Source organism: Dermacentor andersoni, chromosome 3 (genome assembly GCF_023375885.2).
Source record: "Dermacentor andersoni chromosome 3, qqDerAnde1_hic_scaffold, whole genome shotgun sequence".
Classification (NCBI taxonomy): Eukaryota; Metazoa; Arthropoda; class Arachnida; order Ixodida; family Ixodidae; genus Dermacentor; species Dermacentor andersoni.
The window spans coordinates 56342380-56359055 of record NC_092816.1 but is presented as its reverse complement, the minus strand read 5'-3'; the positions used below and the strand labels follow the sequence as shown (position 1 = coordinate 56359055).

Sequence of the window (16676 nt, the reverse complement as noted above, 5' to 3'; positions counted from 1 at the left end):
GTGACCACGAAAGCATGACAACAGTGGTATGACGGCGACTGTGTGACGACAGGGGTGAGATGAGAGCTGGGTGACCAAGTTAGAGTGAAGTCGATAATTGCACGACAAATGCATGACGACGACATGCGAGATGAACGTGAGAGGGAGATATGTCCCTCTCGTGTTCTTCTGTGTTGGTCGAAGCATGGAACCACGACTAGTATTATCAATGGGTCTTGTCCACGTAGTTTGTGTATATTTACAGTGAATAAAACAATAACTAAACATCAAATTTTATTTTTTCATTCTGTGTGTCAAACGCTAGCGCGTTCTGTTGCAGTTGCATATTTTTGTCCCGACGCGCTTTTTTTGGGCTGCTTGCTGTGCAAATGTTAGGAACTGATACAGACGATGCCGGTTACGTCCGCCACAATTCTTGCCCCGAGAAAGGCGCTTTTGCGCAGTCCCAGAGGTCGTAGAATATTCCCCGAAGACCAATTGAATTATGGCCACTGCGAAATAAGCGGTGAGCGTGTCACTTAACAAATTACTTCTAAATCACTTGCCCCTCATGCCAAGCAGACCGCAACACATTGCCAAGCGTTGTATACAAGAGTATCAGCTATTATAAATATTATAGGCGCTATAAATAATTATGTCTACATGGATCGGTGCAGTGCCCTTACACATTAGCAGGTGACTCAGGGCAGTCTGAGTTAAACAGAACCAATAAAGGGACCTCACTGAAAACACGCCCTTTACTGTTATGATCTCTTTACATTCGTTGCACAGAACACACGGGAAAATGAAAAAAAAAGAGAACGAAAACAAGCAAAAGCCACCAGGAGCCGGCACTTGTCAATCGCATCGGAAGCGGCTCGATTCGTAGCCGCGTCGGTCAAATAACCCCGGCCAAGATGAGTAAGCTGTTCAATGACCGGCACGCCAACGTCGGTCATTAAATACTGCAGTCACGGTCTCAAACTGCTCATCGCCACAGCTGGGAACACTCGGCCTCCTTGGACGGATCGGTGAACTCGCTGTCTAAATACCTCTGCACAGTGCTCACAACCTGGGTGCGGCTGTAGGCTCCCTTAGTGTTTTGCGACGAGCAGGTGTCGTCGGGGTCTTCGTAGTCCAGGTCGTAGATGGCCACGCCGAAGTCCACCTGGCTGTACTTGGCCTTGACGAGGCAGAGCTTCTTGCACAGGCTCTCCTCGTTGTCGTACACGAACATACGCCGCGACACCTGGTTGTAGGTGCGCATGGCGTAGTGCTGCACGTCGTACAACAGGTCATTCATGTAGCGCTTATTCTTGCACACCTCGACGTAGCTGCCGTAGTAGGGCTTGGCGCCGATCGTGGTGCAGGGCGCGAAGAGCTCGGCCTTGACGTTCGGCTTCATCTTGGTCCAACGACCCTTCATCGAGACGGAGATGGAGATATGTGGGCTGTCGGCCTGCGAAGCGACGGCCGCCAGGGCCCGCGCGGCGTCGTACAAGTCGTGTTCCTCCGGAAACCCCGTCGGCTTCTGCAGTATGGCTGGCGGCGTGGCGATGCACTGGCTTTTCTCCGCATCGGCGCGCATCTGGTGGCCCAGCGAGATGAACAGGTCCGGCTTGAAGGTGTTTTTGAACTTGGCTTTGAAGTAGTCGTTCCACGCGCTAGTGGCGGACAGCGCGCCCAGGATGATGTACGAGGCGTTTCCCGAGCTTCTCGGGATCGTGGTGACGCCTTTAAGCGCCTTGAGTGCCACGAACACCTCGTCCATTTGGGCCTGAGTCACGCCGTGCGTGGGACAGTCGATTATGCCGAAGTGAAACAAATTTTGCCCCCAGAAAACTTTCAGGTTGTTTGTCTTCAGCTCTTTGATGAGTTCCTTGCGATGTGAGAAGGCGAAGCCCATACCGTACTGCGTCTTGGTGCGGTCGGCTTTCTTCGCTCTCTTGAAGATAGTGAACATGTCTCTGTCCAACCGTCCGATAAGCCGGTTACGATTATTTTTGTACATGGAGTCGTAGAAGATATAGTCGCACAGACCATCCGGCGGAAAGATGGTGCGGCTGCCTGTCCTGTTACCGAAGGTGCACAGAAGCGAAATAGGTTTTATGAATGACTGTGTGAGCGGAGGTCGCGGAGTAGGCCGAGTAGAACGAGTTGGCGGGGGAGGAGGAGGTGGCGGAGGTGGTGGTGGAGGGCGTTTAGTTGTCGGAGGAGGCGGAGGAGGTGGCGGTGGTGGTGGAGGGCGTTTAGTTGTTGTAGGTGGCGTAGGAGGAGGAGGTGGTGGAGGACGTTTAGTTGTCGGAGGAGGTGGCGGAGGGCGTCTAGTTGTTGGAGGAGGCGGAGGAGGAGGTGGTGGGGGGCGTTTAGTTGTCGGAGGAAGTGGTGGAGGGCGATTAGTTGTCGGAGGAAGCGTAGAAGGTGGCGGTGGTGGTGGAGGGCGTTTAGTTGTTGTAGGTGGCGGAGGAGGAGGTGGTGAAGGACGTTTAGTTGTCGGAGGAGGTGGCGGAGGGCGTCTAGTTGTCGGAGGAGGTGGAGGAGGAGGCGGTGGGGGGCGTTTAGTTGTCGGAGGAAGTGGTGGAGGGCGATTAGTTGTCGGAGGAGGCGGAGGAGGTGGCGGTGGTGGTGGAGGGCGTTTAGTTGTTGTAGGTGGCGAAGGAGGAGGTGGTGGAGGACGTTTAGTTGTCGGAGGAGGTGGCGGAAGACGTCTAGTTGTCGGAGAAGGCGGAGGAGGAGGTGGTGGGGGGCGTTTTGTTGTCGGAGGAGGTGGTGGAGGGCGTTTAGTTGTCGCAAGAGGTGGTGGAGGGCGTTTATCTGGAGCAGGAGGTGGTGGAGGGCGCTTAGTTGTCGAAGGAGGTGGTCGACGGCGTTTAGTTGTCGCAGGAGGTGGTCGACGGCGTTTAGTTGTCGCAGGAGGCGGAGGTGGCGGAAGGCGTTTAGTTGTCGGACGAGGTGGTGGAGGGCGTTTAGTTGTCGCAGGAGGTGGTGGAGGGCGTTTAGTTGGAGGAGGAGGTGGTGGAGGGCGTTTACTTGTCGGAGGAGGTGGTGGACGGCGTTTAGTTGTCGCAGGAGGCGGAGAAGGAGGTGGTGGAGGGCGTTTAGGTGGCGGAGGTGGCGGACGTCGCGGAGTCGCTTTTTTCACCGTAGTAGTGGTGACAGGTGTAGTAGTAGGCTTAGTACGTATAATGGTAGACGGCCTCGTTGTTATCGATCTTGGCGTTTTAGGCCGTGGCCAAGTCACTCTAGGGCGAGCGGTCACTGTTGGCGATGGTGGCGCTTTCGTTGTGGGGTGAGCAGTAACCACTGGCCGTGGCGGCGAACGGACAGCGGGCGGGTATCTCGTCGTATATTCCATGTCATCTTCGTCACCCGAGTCATCGTCGAAGAGTTCCAGCTCTCCCAATAGGAATAGCACGATGGCTACGGCAATGAGGCACGCCAGGACGCAGCACACAACGGTGACGAGAGTGACGCTGGAATCCGTTTCACTTTCGTCACCGTTCGAAGAACCGGTCAGGGTCGACACTTCGAGGGTCGACTGGTCGACGCCGGATGTATCCCATACGTTGTCCATCATCCGGCTGCTGTACTACATGAGTGGCTTCTGCTTGGCGTGGTCTCTCCTTCTCCGGTGCACTGGAATGGCGTTCTTTTCTTCGTGGATCGCTGGAACGCAGGAGACCGCGACGCCAGCGCGCAAGAATGCTCTCGCGAGGCTTGCGCGTTTTCTTCTTAAATTATGGCGCTTGCCCGCTATACGCGCATAGAGTTACTACAAAAATTACGACACGAAACTAAATGTCGCAAAAAGTAAATGCCTCAATTCTCAGTTATTGTTCAAGTGCGCAGAGTTTTATTGCCTTAAGAATTTAAAAATAAATATATATTAGTCATTCAAATTTTAGGCCAACGAAACACATCCTATCTTGACGTTTCATCATCATCATTATCATCATCTTCATCAGCCTGGTTACGTCCACTGCAGGGCAAAGGCCTCTCCAATACTTCTCCAACTACCCTGGTCATGTACTAATCGTGTCCATGTTGTCGCTGCAAACTTCGTAATCTCATCCACCCACGTAACTTTCTGCAGTCCCCTGCTACGCTTCCCTTCCCTTGGAATCCATTCCGCAACGCTTAATGACAATCGGTTATCTTCCTTGACGTTTACGTAGCATCAAATAGGAACGAGGAAGACTCTGATTGTCTTAAAAATAGTTAAAACCCATGAGGGAAAACTGCCAGACACGGATAAAGAAAACAACAATGAAGAAATAACAAAATCTAAAAGAAAAGAAGGAAAAATAAAGAAGGAAATTATGGTGATCCAACGCACAATTTGGAATCCATCTTAAGCTATATGTTTTCGGGAAGCGGTCAATTGAATGCCGCAGAGCTGTTCGTCTGCTGCAGCGCGTTTCAGCGCATAAGCAAGTACGTTTCGCCCAGGCCAATCAGCAAGACCGGAAAAAAAAAAAAAAAACCCACCACGCGACCTATGTGATCCGATCGACCGCGGATTAGGCTCTCCGAAATAGGCCCACTTTTTAACATGCAATTCCCGGGATGTTCATTTAATAGAGCCTCATGCTGCAAACTCTGACGTTTCATTGCACTATATCTAGTACCGGCTGACCTTCCTCGGCAGCAATCAGATCCAGCATACGGGCCGAACCTCGGTAAAGAAGGCATAGAAACTTTAGCTTTTATAAATAATTTATAGGCCCACACGCGCATATCCGTCGCACTGACGATATTCAGGTACCGTTCGTTTTCCCACTGTGAAATTCCGTACGGAAAAGAATACCGCGTGTGTGCGTGTGTGTTTGAGTGTGTATGCATGTGTGTGTGTACGTGTAACAAGAAAGAAATAAAGATAGATAGTTCATTGAGGGAAAAAAAGGTATGCGTCCGCAGGACCCGCTCAAATCGGCCTACTCGTGCTCGCTTCACAGTGAAACCGTTAGTGCGAAAGTGGTCGATTAAGTTACGAGAGGATCAAATATAAACGCGAGCTTTGTTGTAGAGTGCGTTCCATCGCTGCCACGCGAAGACTTGTTAGATAGTTGCTCAAGAGTCGCGCGATGTTACGATCGGCCTGCAGGGGTACTGACCTGCAAACTTTTCACAGCCCGCTGCAGTTTTTTCGATCGTCCTGCGGTGCTAGCGACCTTCGAACTCTTCCCGGCCCGCTGTGACGAGTCGTTTTGGAGAACCAACAATGCGCCTCTTCGGGGAACCGACGACTCCAGCTAGGCTAACCGACCATGCACCTCCTTCGGAGAAGTGGATACCACCCCAAAGTTAATCAACTTTGCGCCTCCTTCGGAGATTCGGCGACGCCTGCAAGGCTAGCTACGTTCGGTGGACCGAGTATTGTTACCCGATTCGCTGTCGCCTTCAGAGTTTAATTGGATCAAGAGGACTCCTAGAAAAGGGGGTTTTGCGCTGCGTTTTAGAGGCCCCCGTAATTCGTCACAGTCTGCGGACAGTCGCGACGGCTACCTGAGAAGTCAGCGCTGGACTCAAGAGGCGCCCGCTGGGGTCAAGCGTGACAACCCATGTGTACGAGGACCCGTTCACCTCAGTGTGTTCAGTGAGAACAAAGTGCGGAAGAGAGTGTGTGAACCCTCCCCCTCAAAGGCGGGTCGACGATGCCTCCAACGACGACTGTGGACGGTCCGAATGGACGAAGGTTAGACGGCAGTTTTCCTCACCTAGGGATCTAGGGAAGAAGGTGGGTGTTTAAGCAGCAGTTTTCGGCTGCTTGTTGTGCTCGTGTGCTGTGTGCTCGGGTGCTTCGTGCTTGGTGCTTCGTCTTTCGTGCTCCATTTGGGAGTCATGCTAGACTGTTGAAATGTATCTCCTTTCGAAATGTAAATATTGTAAACAAATCCCGTACTCCTAGTTCTCGATGAGACCAAGTTCCTCCCTTCAACAACGCCTAAACTCTGCAGCGAGCAGTGGGACGGTCTCATTACATATCTTCGGCAGAGCGTCGTACGATGTCTCAGAAAGAGCTACACCCATCAATGGTGCAACTTATGTTCATAAGGTTCCTTGCCTGCCGGGGTGTCGAATCGACCAAAACTCTACAGATGGACGGTAACAGCTTGGGGATCAAACACTGCCAAGCTCGCGAGTGTTTTTGCTGGCATAGAAAATTCATAGGAGTCAGTGAGCAGGTTGAAAACGAGAACCATGATCATCGCTCACGGACCAAAATTATGGAGCAGAACATTCAAGGCATTTCTAATCTTCTGGGGGCAATCCTGTTTCACCGTTTTCTTTAAATTTTGTTCTATGATAGAGAAGAAGGGGGGTGAGGTGGAATAAGTTATGTAAATGCTTAATATATAGTAACAAACGACCTACGACTCCATCTATAATGTCTGCGCTATGGGTCCCCCGTCTTTTGACTGTAGGACACTAGTTGGCACGTTTTCAAGTGAGTGAGCGGCTCTCAGCGCCATTTGCGCACACACAAAATGGAGACTCGAATTTTTAATCGCATCGTTACCTGCGATAAAGCTTTGGTGCACCGCTACAGGACTGAGCAAAAATGAACGCAACCAACTATGAGAGAGAGAGAAGGGAAGACGGAAAGGCAGGGAGGTTAACCAGACTGAGTCCACTTTGCTACCCTACAGTACACAACCAACTATGGAGTGAGGAAATAATGAGGGCCATCAACTTGATTAATGAGAAAGTAATGCGCTTAGTATGAGACGTAACTTGTGAATAGCGTGCTGGATTCTATCATTATAAATCATTGTCATTTCATTTCCGGCAGAGCCTGGCAACAGATTCTGGCAGTTGTCAGTCCCTTTAAGGATCCCCTGGCAGTCAAAATTAATCTGTAGTCCCCCACTACGGCGTGCCTCACAATGAAATCGTGATTTTTGGCACGTAAAACAACACCGAATTCAATTCAACACAAACGCAGCCGCTATATGTGTCCATACCTTGCCCTGGAGCAAAAGTGATTTTTTATTTATTTATTCAAGAAACGTCACAGGTAGGAGTGGAGTAGGAGTATAGTGTGAGGGAGGGATTATACAATATATATCTTCATAAGTGGAAGACATACAATGAATGGAAATTGATAACGACTATACGATACGTACATTAACCTATATAAAATGACGTGACGTTACCTAATAGTTAGGGGAACGCGATATACACTATCGGAATGAATGCCGACATACACAATGTAAGGGTGCATCATTTAACACAGTCAAATTTTACAAAGGTAATAACGTAAGGGCAGAAATCTTGACATTGCCAACTACGGAAGCGTGTACATAATTAAGAGAAAGTTAATGAAAGCAACTGGTCACGAAAAAATAGCTGTTACTTCATGACGAAACTTAACAGGGTCATGAATGTCGACAACATTATGAGGGAGACTATTCCATAGTTCAATTGCTAGTGGTAAGACTGATGAATTGAAGGCGTTTGTGTGCACAAAGATACGTTTGAAAGAGTGCTTGCGTAAACGGCGAGACTTTCGTAACGTTTGGAAGAGATGGAGGGTGGTTTGGTGCTAACGGTCTGTTATTTTATGAAATAAGTAGATTATACGAATCTTTCTGCGTGATTCTAAGGAGAATAGGGACAGAGAATATTAAATATTAGTAACCCTAGAACGACAGCTACAGTCTTTGGTGCACTGATGAAACCCGCGGTGCGATTTTGAACACGTTCAAGAGCGTTGATTGATAGCTTTGATGAGGTGATGAAATTGATGACGGGTATTCAAGTTGAGGATGGACGAATGTTATATATGGTAGTGATTTGGTCGAAGTAGGAGAGTCGTGAAGGTTTCGTTTAAGGTAGCCGAAGGTGCGTGATGTCTGCAGTGTGATTCTATCCATGTGATTGTTCCATGAAAGTTTGAGTGAAGGATGCACGCCACTGTACTTCTAAGACTCTATGCGTGCTACAGTGGCAGGTATTTAGATTCTACTTAGATGCTGAAGCCGATTTCTTGCAGGTGCAGGTCATTAGCTTACATTTATCGGTATTAAGAGACATTTCCCAGCGTGAGCAACAATTATAGTTACGAGATCCAGGTCCTGTTGGAGACCAAGATGATAAGCTGAAGAAGAGGTTTTACGGTAGATTGCGCAATCGTCTGTGAAAAGTCGCATCTTAGAGGAGATACCCGCAGGCAGATCATTAATGTAAATTAAAAGTAACAAGGGACCCAAAACACTACCCTGGGGGACGCTGGAGGTGACATCAGTAAGAGTAGATGAGAAGGAATGGTAACGGTGTGTTGTTTACCGAAGGAAAGAAAAATTCTCACCCAGGACTAAGTTAGAGAATTTAAATTAAGGTGCGAAAGCTTAAATATTAGACGACAATGCGGAACGCGATCGAAAGCTTTAGAAAAGTCGACGAATATGCAGTCGATGTCTAGGTTATTATCCATGAGCATGAGTAAATCATTCGTAAATTCTAAGAGTTGTGTGTCCCACGAGCAACATTTTCTAAAACCGTATAGGTGCAGGTAAAAAAAAAAAAATACTAGCTTCCAGGTGCTGAACGATGTTGGAAGCAAGGACATGTTCAAGTAATTTGCATGGGACACTCGATGTCGGACGATGATCGCTAATACCCCTGCCACACGGGCACAGAAAATGACATTAACTGGCTAATGCTTTAAACATTAATGTCATTCGCCGGGTGCCACATGGAAATGCTCAATGGCATTAACGCTTATTGCCATTCGCGACCTAGTGCGCTCTCGTAGCTCTCTTGGCCATCAAATGCGTCCTCTAGTTCCCACTGTCTCCACATTCTGACGAGACTAAACGGTTTGTTAGTGAATAACAATTAATATATTCTTCACTTCCTTTAAAAGAAACGCTCTTCCTCGCGGCGTAGTGCATTGTTAAAATTATTACAACTCTCTTGGCCGTCGAATGCGTACTCTCGTTTCCAATGTCCTCGCCGTGGCCGTGGTGACCACATTCTGACGATATTAAGCTAACTTGTAGATAAAAACAACTAATCTATTCTGCACTTTTCTTAAAAGGAGCTCTTTATTTTCCTAGAGATTAGCAGGCGATCTTGCCGCTACGCCTGGCTAGAGCACTAATCGTGAGCTCGTTGGCCAGGAGAAGCTGTTCGATTTTAACTGGTTCCCGCGCGGGAAACCAATGTCCTGAAGAGAACTGTGAGGAATTCCTATCTTTTTGAGGGGCCTGAATAACACACTCCTTTCCGCGTTATACAGAGCACAGCACATAAAGTAATGTTCTATGTCACCACACACACCACACGTTGAACATAATGAAGACAACGCCAGGCCAGTCTTGTACATCCACGCAGGGGTGAGAGGTTTCTCGCCTTCTCTTAAGTTACCTGCAGGACACGGATTTGGCCTCCACATGGTGACCTTAGGAGTGACTATGTGTAGTTGTGAGATCTGTGTCGGATTTATATGTTTATGTATTTTAAGTGTCGCTACGGTGGAGCAATTGCCGGCAGCAACTGCAAGGCTAATCCCACCAGTAGCCTACAACCACTCAACTCAACTCAACTCAACTCAACAAAGCTGTTCGATTGCACGGCGGCAGCTCCTTGCCTTGTTGGCCTCATACTGAAGCCTTCGAATTCCTCGACGATGTTTGGCTCGAAGAAGCAGATACACCAGAACAAACTTGAGCACACGGTGAAATTTTTCAGGATGGCTGCTTGAGAGCTTGCAAGCTGTGAGCGCTAGTTTTCCAATTTCAATGCTTTGGCTACGCTACCGATTGGCCGTCGCGCTAGCTTTGGCTTTAAACAGTGTACGATTGGGTGCAAATATGACATTCCTGAAGTAAACTGCATACAATACGCCGATTAATGTTTCTCATGCCATTTCTTAAATGTCTGCTCCCTATATAACTGTTTTTATTGTATTACGATTGGCAAGCAAACTCAACCGTTTCACTGCAGCTATCGCCATCACAATGTTTAATGTCATTAAGTATGTGCGTGTTGCAGCGGCCGAAATATAATGGCATTAAGAAACTTATGGTCTTAAACTTTTATTGGCATTAACTTCGCCCGTGTGGCCCAGGTATAACATTAGATTTCTTGCCTGATTTGAATATTGGTATGAGTATCCCTTCGTGCGGTATTTCACTCGTTGATAATGATCGTCGAAAGATGTGGGCAAGTATGAGACTAGATACCGTGACTGTGTATGCATTTCGGTAATAATATAATGAATTCCTGCGCATGTTGCTACATTGAGGTTGTTAATCAATGCTGCGATTCCGGCAGTAGTTATGACTATGGGATCCATGTATCTTTAAACGACTTCTTCTGTAGATGGGATGCTGGAATGGTCTTCCTTTGTAAAAACACCCGTAAAGTAATTATTGAATAAAGCAGCGCCATCCTCCGGTTTAACGTTTGTCCCGCCATCATCCTCCAGTGAAAAGATTTCAACGGCATTGCTGGTGGCAGAAATTGATCTCCAGAACTTTCTAGGGTTAGTTTTTAATAAGCGATTAAGTTCACACGACATAAATTTGTGTTTGGCGGTGCGAAGAGGACGACAGTACTCTTTTTCCATAGCCTGCTGTTTCATCCGAGACTGCGGCGTGCCCCTGCGCTTTGCCATCTTAAAGAGCCGTTTCTTATTATTTTTTGTGGCACGCAGCGTTCTGTAGAACCATGGTTTAGATAAGTTCGTTTTAAACGAGATACGTGGCATGTGCGCCTGAACCGAATCAGTTAGTTTTTTGCTGGAAAAGAGACCAGTTTATCGTGATTGAGTGAGAGGAGAACGACTGAAGGAAGGATTTGCAAAAGATTTCGAGGCCCTGGTTAATAGCATCAAAGTTTGCTCTATAATAGTTGAGAATATGTTTTTGTACAACGTTACGCGAACAGGCAGGTATCTCTAGTACAGCAGGCAGAAGCCAGTGGCCACTAAACCCAGTGCTATACTGTAATGAGGTTACGTTATCGGGCGCAGATGTGAAAATAAGATCTAAAGTGCTCGCTTGATATGTGGCTTCGTAAACAAGTTTAGTAAGTGAGAAGTCAAGGGTCAATCGAATGGAATCGCGAGTGGTACTTGAGCGTGACGTTAGGTCGGTCTAATCCACGGCATGGTAATTGAAGTCGCCAAAAAAGTGTATTGTAGCTTTGGGAAATAAATGTCAAATAGAGGCAATGTTATTCTAAAGATCGGAAACAAAGGAAACAGAATTATCTGGCGGTCAGTAGCACACACCGAAGAGAGATTGAGAAGCAGATGATGCAATGCAGATCTATAGAATTTCCAATGGGCTGCTGACATCAACAAGGAAACTTTAAAAGTGTTTTGTTTTTACACCGATGAGCACGCCTCCACCTCTTCTACTATCTCGGTGTTTCCGATATATGGTTTATTCATCTGTGCCCACTTGTACTTCCGAGTTCGCAATATCCGTATGAAGCCAGGTTTCTGTTAGCAGTAGAATGTCGCAGTGACTATTATCTAAATGGGAACATAGTTCCATTCGCTCTGGAATGAGGCTTCGTACATTATTGACATAGATAACTTTGTTACTGCGGCTGCGCGTGAGGTTTAGGGTTTAACGGGTGGACGTTGTTTAGAGGGCTGCGCTAGCTGTCGGGGTAATTGCCTTACGGTATGGCTTGCGGCATCGTATGTATGCACCCCTGCGTGTAGCGTCTTTGATCTTGCAAACTCCAGTAGCTTTTTTCCAGTTATACGTGCTTGCACAGAGAAATCCTCGCGTATGGCGTACGGACTATGTTTGAGTTTGAAGCCCTTTCTTATCACGCGCTGTTTTTCTCTGAAAAAAGCAAACTTGACGACGATAAGGCTGCATTTTTGGTCGTGGTATCGACCTAGGCGGTGCGCTCGGTCTATTTGGGGCAATGATAACGAGATGTCAAGGTATTTCGAGCATAAATCGATTACATGGCCCTCAGACGTGGACTAAGATTCTGACGGGTTATCGGGAATTCCAAAGCATAACAAATTTTAACGACGTAGTCTGTCTTCGACATCGTCACAACGTTGTTCGATAGATTTCAGTTCGCCAAAAAAGTTGTGCGTACTATCTGCTGATTCGAACGATTTAGCCACAGGGTTCGTTCTTACGGCAACGGCGTCGGCTTCGATGGCTCGTACTCTGGCCGAGAGCTGCTTAAGTTCCACGTTAATGGAAGCTTGCCAGTGCTTAAGCGCTTATAAGTCTTTTGAAATGGCGTTTCGACCGGCTTCAATCCGTTGAACAGTCTCTAAAGCCTTCGAAAGTGTTGAACTCGTGTCGGGTCCAGGGTTACTTTCAACGTCGCCCGAGAAGACTAGGAGTAGGTTACATAAATAAGACGTAAGGCGATATTTCGGTAGATCAAAAACACAACTACAATAACCGGGGCACGATACCACTAAATAAAAGTTACTTGAGCTTTTGAGACATGAGCAACAATCGAAGTAACTAACCTCGAACAGGGTAAGTGCTCCATGTGGGGTATAAAATACAGTACTCCATTGTGGGGTATAAAATACAGTACGACCCCAACTACCGTAGGGTGGCCACGCTCGTCCGCAAAGATTTGGCAACAACCGTGACAGTGCTCCCCGGTGAGGAAATCCCACATCTCATCCCCACGATATGGCCTGTCAAGAAGGGGAGACCTAAACAAGTCGTATGCAACGTATATAGTCCCCCCCCCCCCGCTACAGAAAGGGTGACTTCTCGTCATTGTTCCGGCACCTACAGGGAATGCTGGAGCACCGCGATCGCCTAATTATAACCGGAGATTTCAATGCAAAGCACAACACGTGGGGCTACTCGAAAGCAGACACCAAGGGCGCCAAGCTCCTAGAAGCCATAGAGCGCCACGAATACACAGTAATTACTGTACCAGGCACGCCTACTCGAATAGGAAACAGCGCCAGCAGGGACACGACTCCTGATCTCACCATCACCAACGATACCGTGGGAACAAGCTGGAGGGTCCTAGACGACTCGCTGGGTAGTGATCACTACATTATCGAAATCACCAGCGCCTCGGCCAAACTACGCTGACCCCTAGGGAAGGCCAAAATTACAAATTGGCCTAAGTTTAGGGAGAGGCAACAGCTCGATTTAGATACAAGTCTGCCCTTCCCGGAACATCAAGGCCGCTTAACCACGATCAAGGAGTGGGCCCAACGCATCAAAAGAACTATATGACGCCAACAATAGAGTGTACCAAACCGATACCGACACGCCGGCTATCGACAACCATCTCATACACTTATGGGAAGCATGCAGAGGCCTCACAAGAAGGTGGCGCAAACAGAAGCTAAATCGCAAACTTCGACATAGGATTTCAAAGGTCACTAAACAGGCCAGCGATTATGCCCTGAAGGTTCACAGGGACAATTGGCGCACGTTCTGCGATTCGCTTAAAGGCACGCTAAGCACCAAAAAGGCGTGGAACATACTCCGCAGCATCATCGATCCTTCAAGTACCAAAACATAAACAAACACAACCCTACAAAAAATCGTTGGCGAATATCCGGGAACCCAGGATGAAATCATACAGGAACTCCAGAAAACGTACACGGGAATCCGGACCGGGCGTCCGAACCCATACCCTCAATATCCGGGAGCTCCGAACGAGATACTTGATGCACCCATCACGTATGCGGAGGTATACGCGGCAGCACAGAGCTTCAACCCTGCGAGCCTTTACAAAGCAGCTGAATGAAGAAATATGGACACCGGGCGGAACATTACCCGAGGAATGGACTACAGCTCACATAGTCCTTATACCCAAACCAGGAAAACCGCGCAGGCTCGATCAATTACGACCGATCTCGCTCACGTCTTGTCTAGGCAAGCTTCTTGAACGAATTGTACTCACTCGAATAGAACAACACATGGAAGAACATGGACTACACCCCAATTGCATGTACGGATTTCGGAAAGGCATGTCAGCACAGGATGTCTTCCTCCTCCTCAAGGAAGAGGTCCTCAACCCACAACCGGGCAGCAACAACAACATACTCCTAGCCCTCGACGTAGAAAAAGCATTTGATAATATAGCACACAAAACCATCCTAGATGGCCTCGCCTCCGTAGGATGCGGAGAGCGAGTATACCATTATGTCGTGGCTTTCCTCAGCCACCGCAAAGCCCGCATCGGCATAGCAGGTCTACAATCGGACATATATGATCCACCGCAGAAGGGTACTCCGCAAGGATCAATAATATCTCCTTTCCTTTTCAACATCGGACTTAGAAAACTTGCTTTACAACTGGAAAACATCCCAAAACTCGGATGTGCCTTCTATGCCGATGATACCACTCTATGGGCAACCAAGGGTTCATACGGCGACAGAGAAAACACATTACTCACAGCTATCGGATACATCGAGTCATACCTAACCACAGCAGGAATGAGGTGTATCCCACACAAGTCGGAGTACCTTCAAGTCCGGCCTAAGCAAACTAAGGAACATCGAGCCCCGCCAATACATCTCGAGATTGCCGGGCAACCTATAAAGCGCGTCCCGACCACACGCATACTAGGTATGCACGTCCAGGAAAACAACGGCATAAAGCTAGCCTCAGAGAAATTAAATCACGTTATAAAAAGCATCGCATCATTCATCGTCAGAGTAGCGCGCAGCAAAGATGGTTTCACAGAGTACGAAACCTTAAGACTGGTACAAGCCCTCGTCATCAGCCGTGTCACGTACGCACTACCGTATCAAGTGAAGCGCAAAAGCGAGACAGAGCGCATGGACGCTCTTATAAGAACGGCGTACAAAACGGCCTTACAGCTACCGTCAAGCACAAGCACAAAGAAATTACTAGCGCTAGGCGTATACAACACCTTTGATGAGCTAGCAAGTGCCACGCTCATAGCGCAGAGGGAGTGCCTCAACAAGACTCAACAGGGAAGACACCTTCTTCAACGGCTAGGGTACCCGCTGACACCTCAGTACTGCAAAGAAGAAACACAACTCTTGCCTAACCACATTAGAGAGAACATTGTAGTAGACCCTATCCCCAAGAACATGCACCCCACCCACAATCAAGAAAGAAGAGCAGCGCGTGCCCGCATGTTGCACAAACGCTGTTTCAGAGACCCGGATACGTACTACACGGACGCTAGCCCGTATCCTTCGTCGGCACGTTGCGGGCCCAAATACACACTCGCCGTCGTCAATCAGGGGTACCTGGTAGCCCCTGCCTCTATCCGCGCCACATGCAGCGCAGCAGCAGAAGTAGCAGCAATCGCTCTCGCACTTCGCGACGCCGAGAGCAAGGGAAGGTCCGCCCGCGTCCTTACGGACTCACAAGCGGCGTGTCGTTTATGTATGAATGGAACACTCCCTATACGAGCCATTCGAATCCTGGGTCGCACACTAGAATGGACCCACGGTATCGTCTGGTGTCCCGGGCACGAAGGCCTGCGGGGCAACGAAGAGGCGGACTGCGCAGCTCGAGGTCTCACTAGCCGAGCGGCAGACCACACCGTTCTTTAGCCCCCGACAGACCGACGAGCGACCCACGAGTTATTAACGACAGGTCAACAAATACTACAGGACCAACGGCTCGGAAGAACGCAATACGCTCCCCCACACAAAGCTCTCAATAAACTCCAGGCAAGGGACTGGCGCCGCCTGCAAACTAACACATACCCACACTTGTCTCGTCTACACGCAATCTCCCCAGACACTTATTCGTCCCGTACATGTCCCTGGTGTAGCAACCACATAGCGACACTCGCGCACATAACACACGAATGCACCGACCGTCCGGGCGACGCAATTTCGCCACGAGTCACAACACACACACTCACAACGTGGTCTTGGGAGGCGAGACTCTCCGAACTGGACCTGGGAAGCCAACTGGCGACCCTCGACCAGGCCCGGCGAGCCGCGATCGCCAGTGGAGCCCTGTCAGAGGGAACCACCCCGGAATAAACCGCGCAACGGTTTCTGCAATAATAAAGTTCCTCCTCCTCCTCCCCTCTGGGTCCTTCTTTTGAAACGCTTTATATAGACTCCGTTCCACGCTGATAGCCGTATCTGTTCCGTTAGGTGCTCCTGATTGCCAAGGTCGGTTCCAAGAATGGTTGGTTGGCCATGGCGTGTCGGTCCAAGCTTCTAATGTGTCCGGGCGATGCCAGCCTGGTGGCACTTTGTCGGCACGGAATGCCGAGAATGCCCTGATAAGCAAGGCAACCTGGGACAGTGGTCAGGATAAGCGCTCCATCCCAACGGTGGTATCGAGCCCACTGACGGCCGAGTGCCAACTTTGCGGGGCCACACTCCAGCGCGGCGCGTGGCGCCTCCGCAAGTTGCCTCCTGCTCTTTGATCGGCCATCGGCATTTCTCCATTCCCCTCATCTCTCTTGTCATACACAAGCCGACAGACGGGTTTTCGTTTGCGTGACCGCTCTAACACTGACGCATTCAAAATTCGACGACCCTGAGCAGTGGCGTAGCAACAGGGGGGGCCGGGGGGCTGTGGGCCCCGGGTGCACGGGGCCAGTAGGGGGGGGGGGGTGTCATACACGTCTGAAGACACCTGAAAATTGTCGATATCCTCGCCTTCCTCGACTACACCCGGGGGGGGGGGGGGTGACAGAAGAGCTGTCGGCCTCGGGTGCCAGACGACCTAGCTACGCCACTGACATTGAGCACTTCCAAGAGTTGTGAATGCGAAAGC

The 16676-nt window shown here is 49.1% G+C and overlaps 2 protein-coding genes across 3 annotated transcripts in view; both read right to left on the bottom strand.

The window, feature by feature from the left end:
- The window catches only part of LOC126547695 (uncharacterized), a 203139-nt gene that overhangs the window by 174163 nt on the left and 12300 nt on the right, over positions 1-16676 (bottom strand). The gene's annotated exons all lie outside the window — the stretch shown is intronic.
- On the bottom strand, positions 968-3620 carry LOC126547668 (uncharacterized). The gene has a single exon (XM_050195614.2). The coding sequence runs from the start codon at positions 3554-3556 to the stop codon at positions 968-970; it is 2589 nt and encodes an 862-aa protein (XP_050051571.2). The 5' UTR covers positions 3557-3620.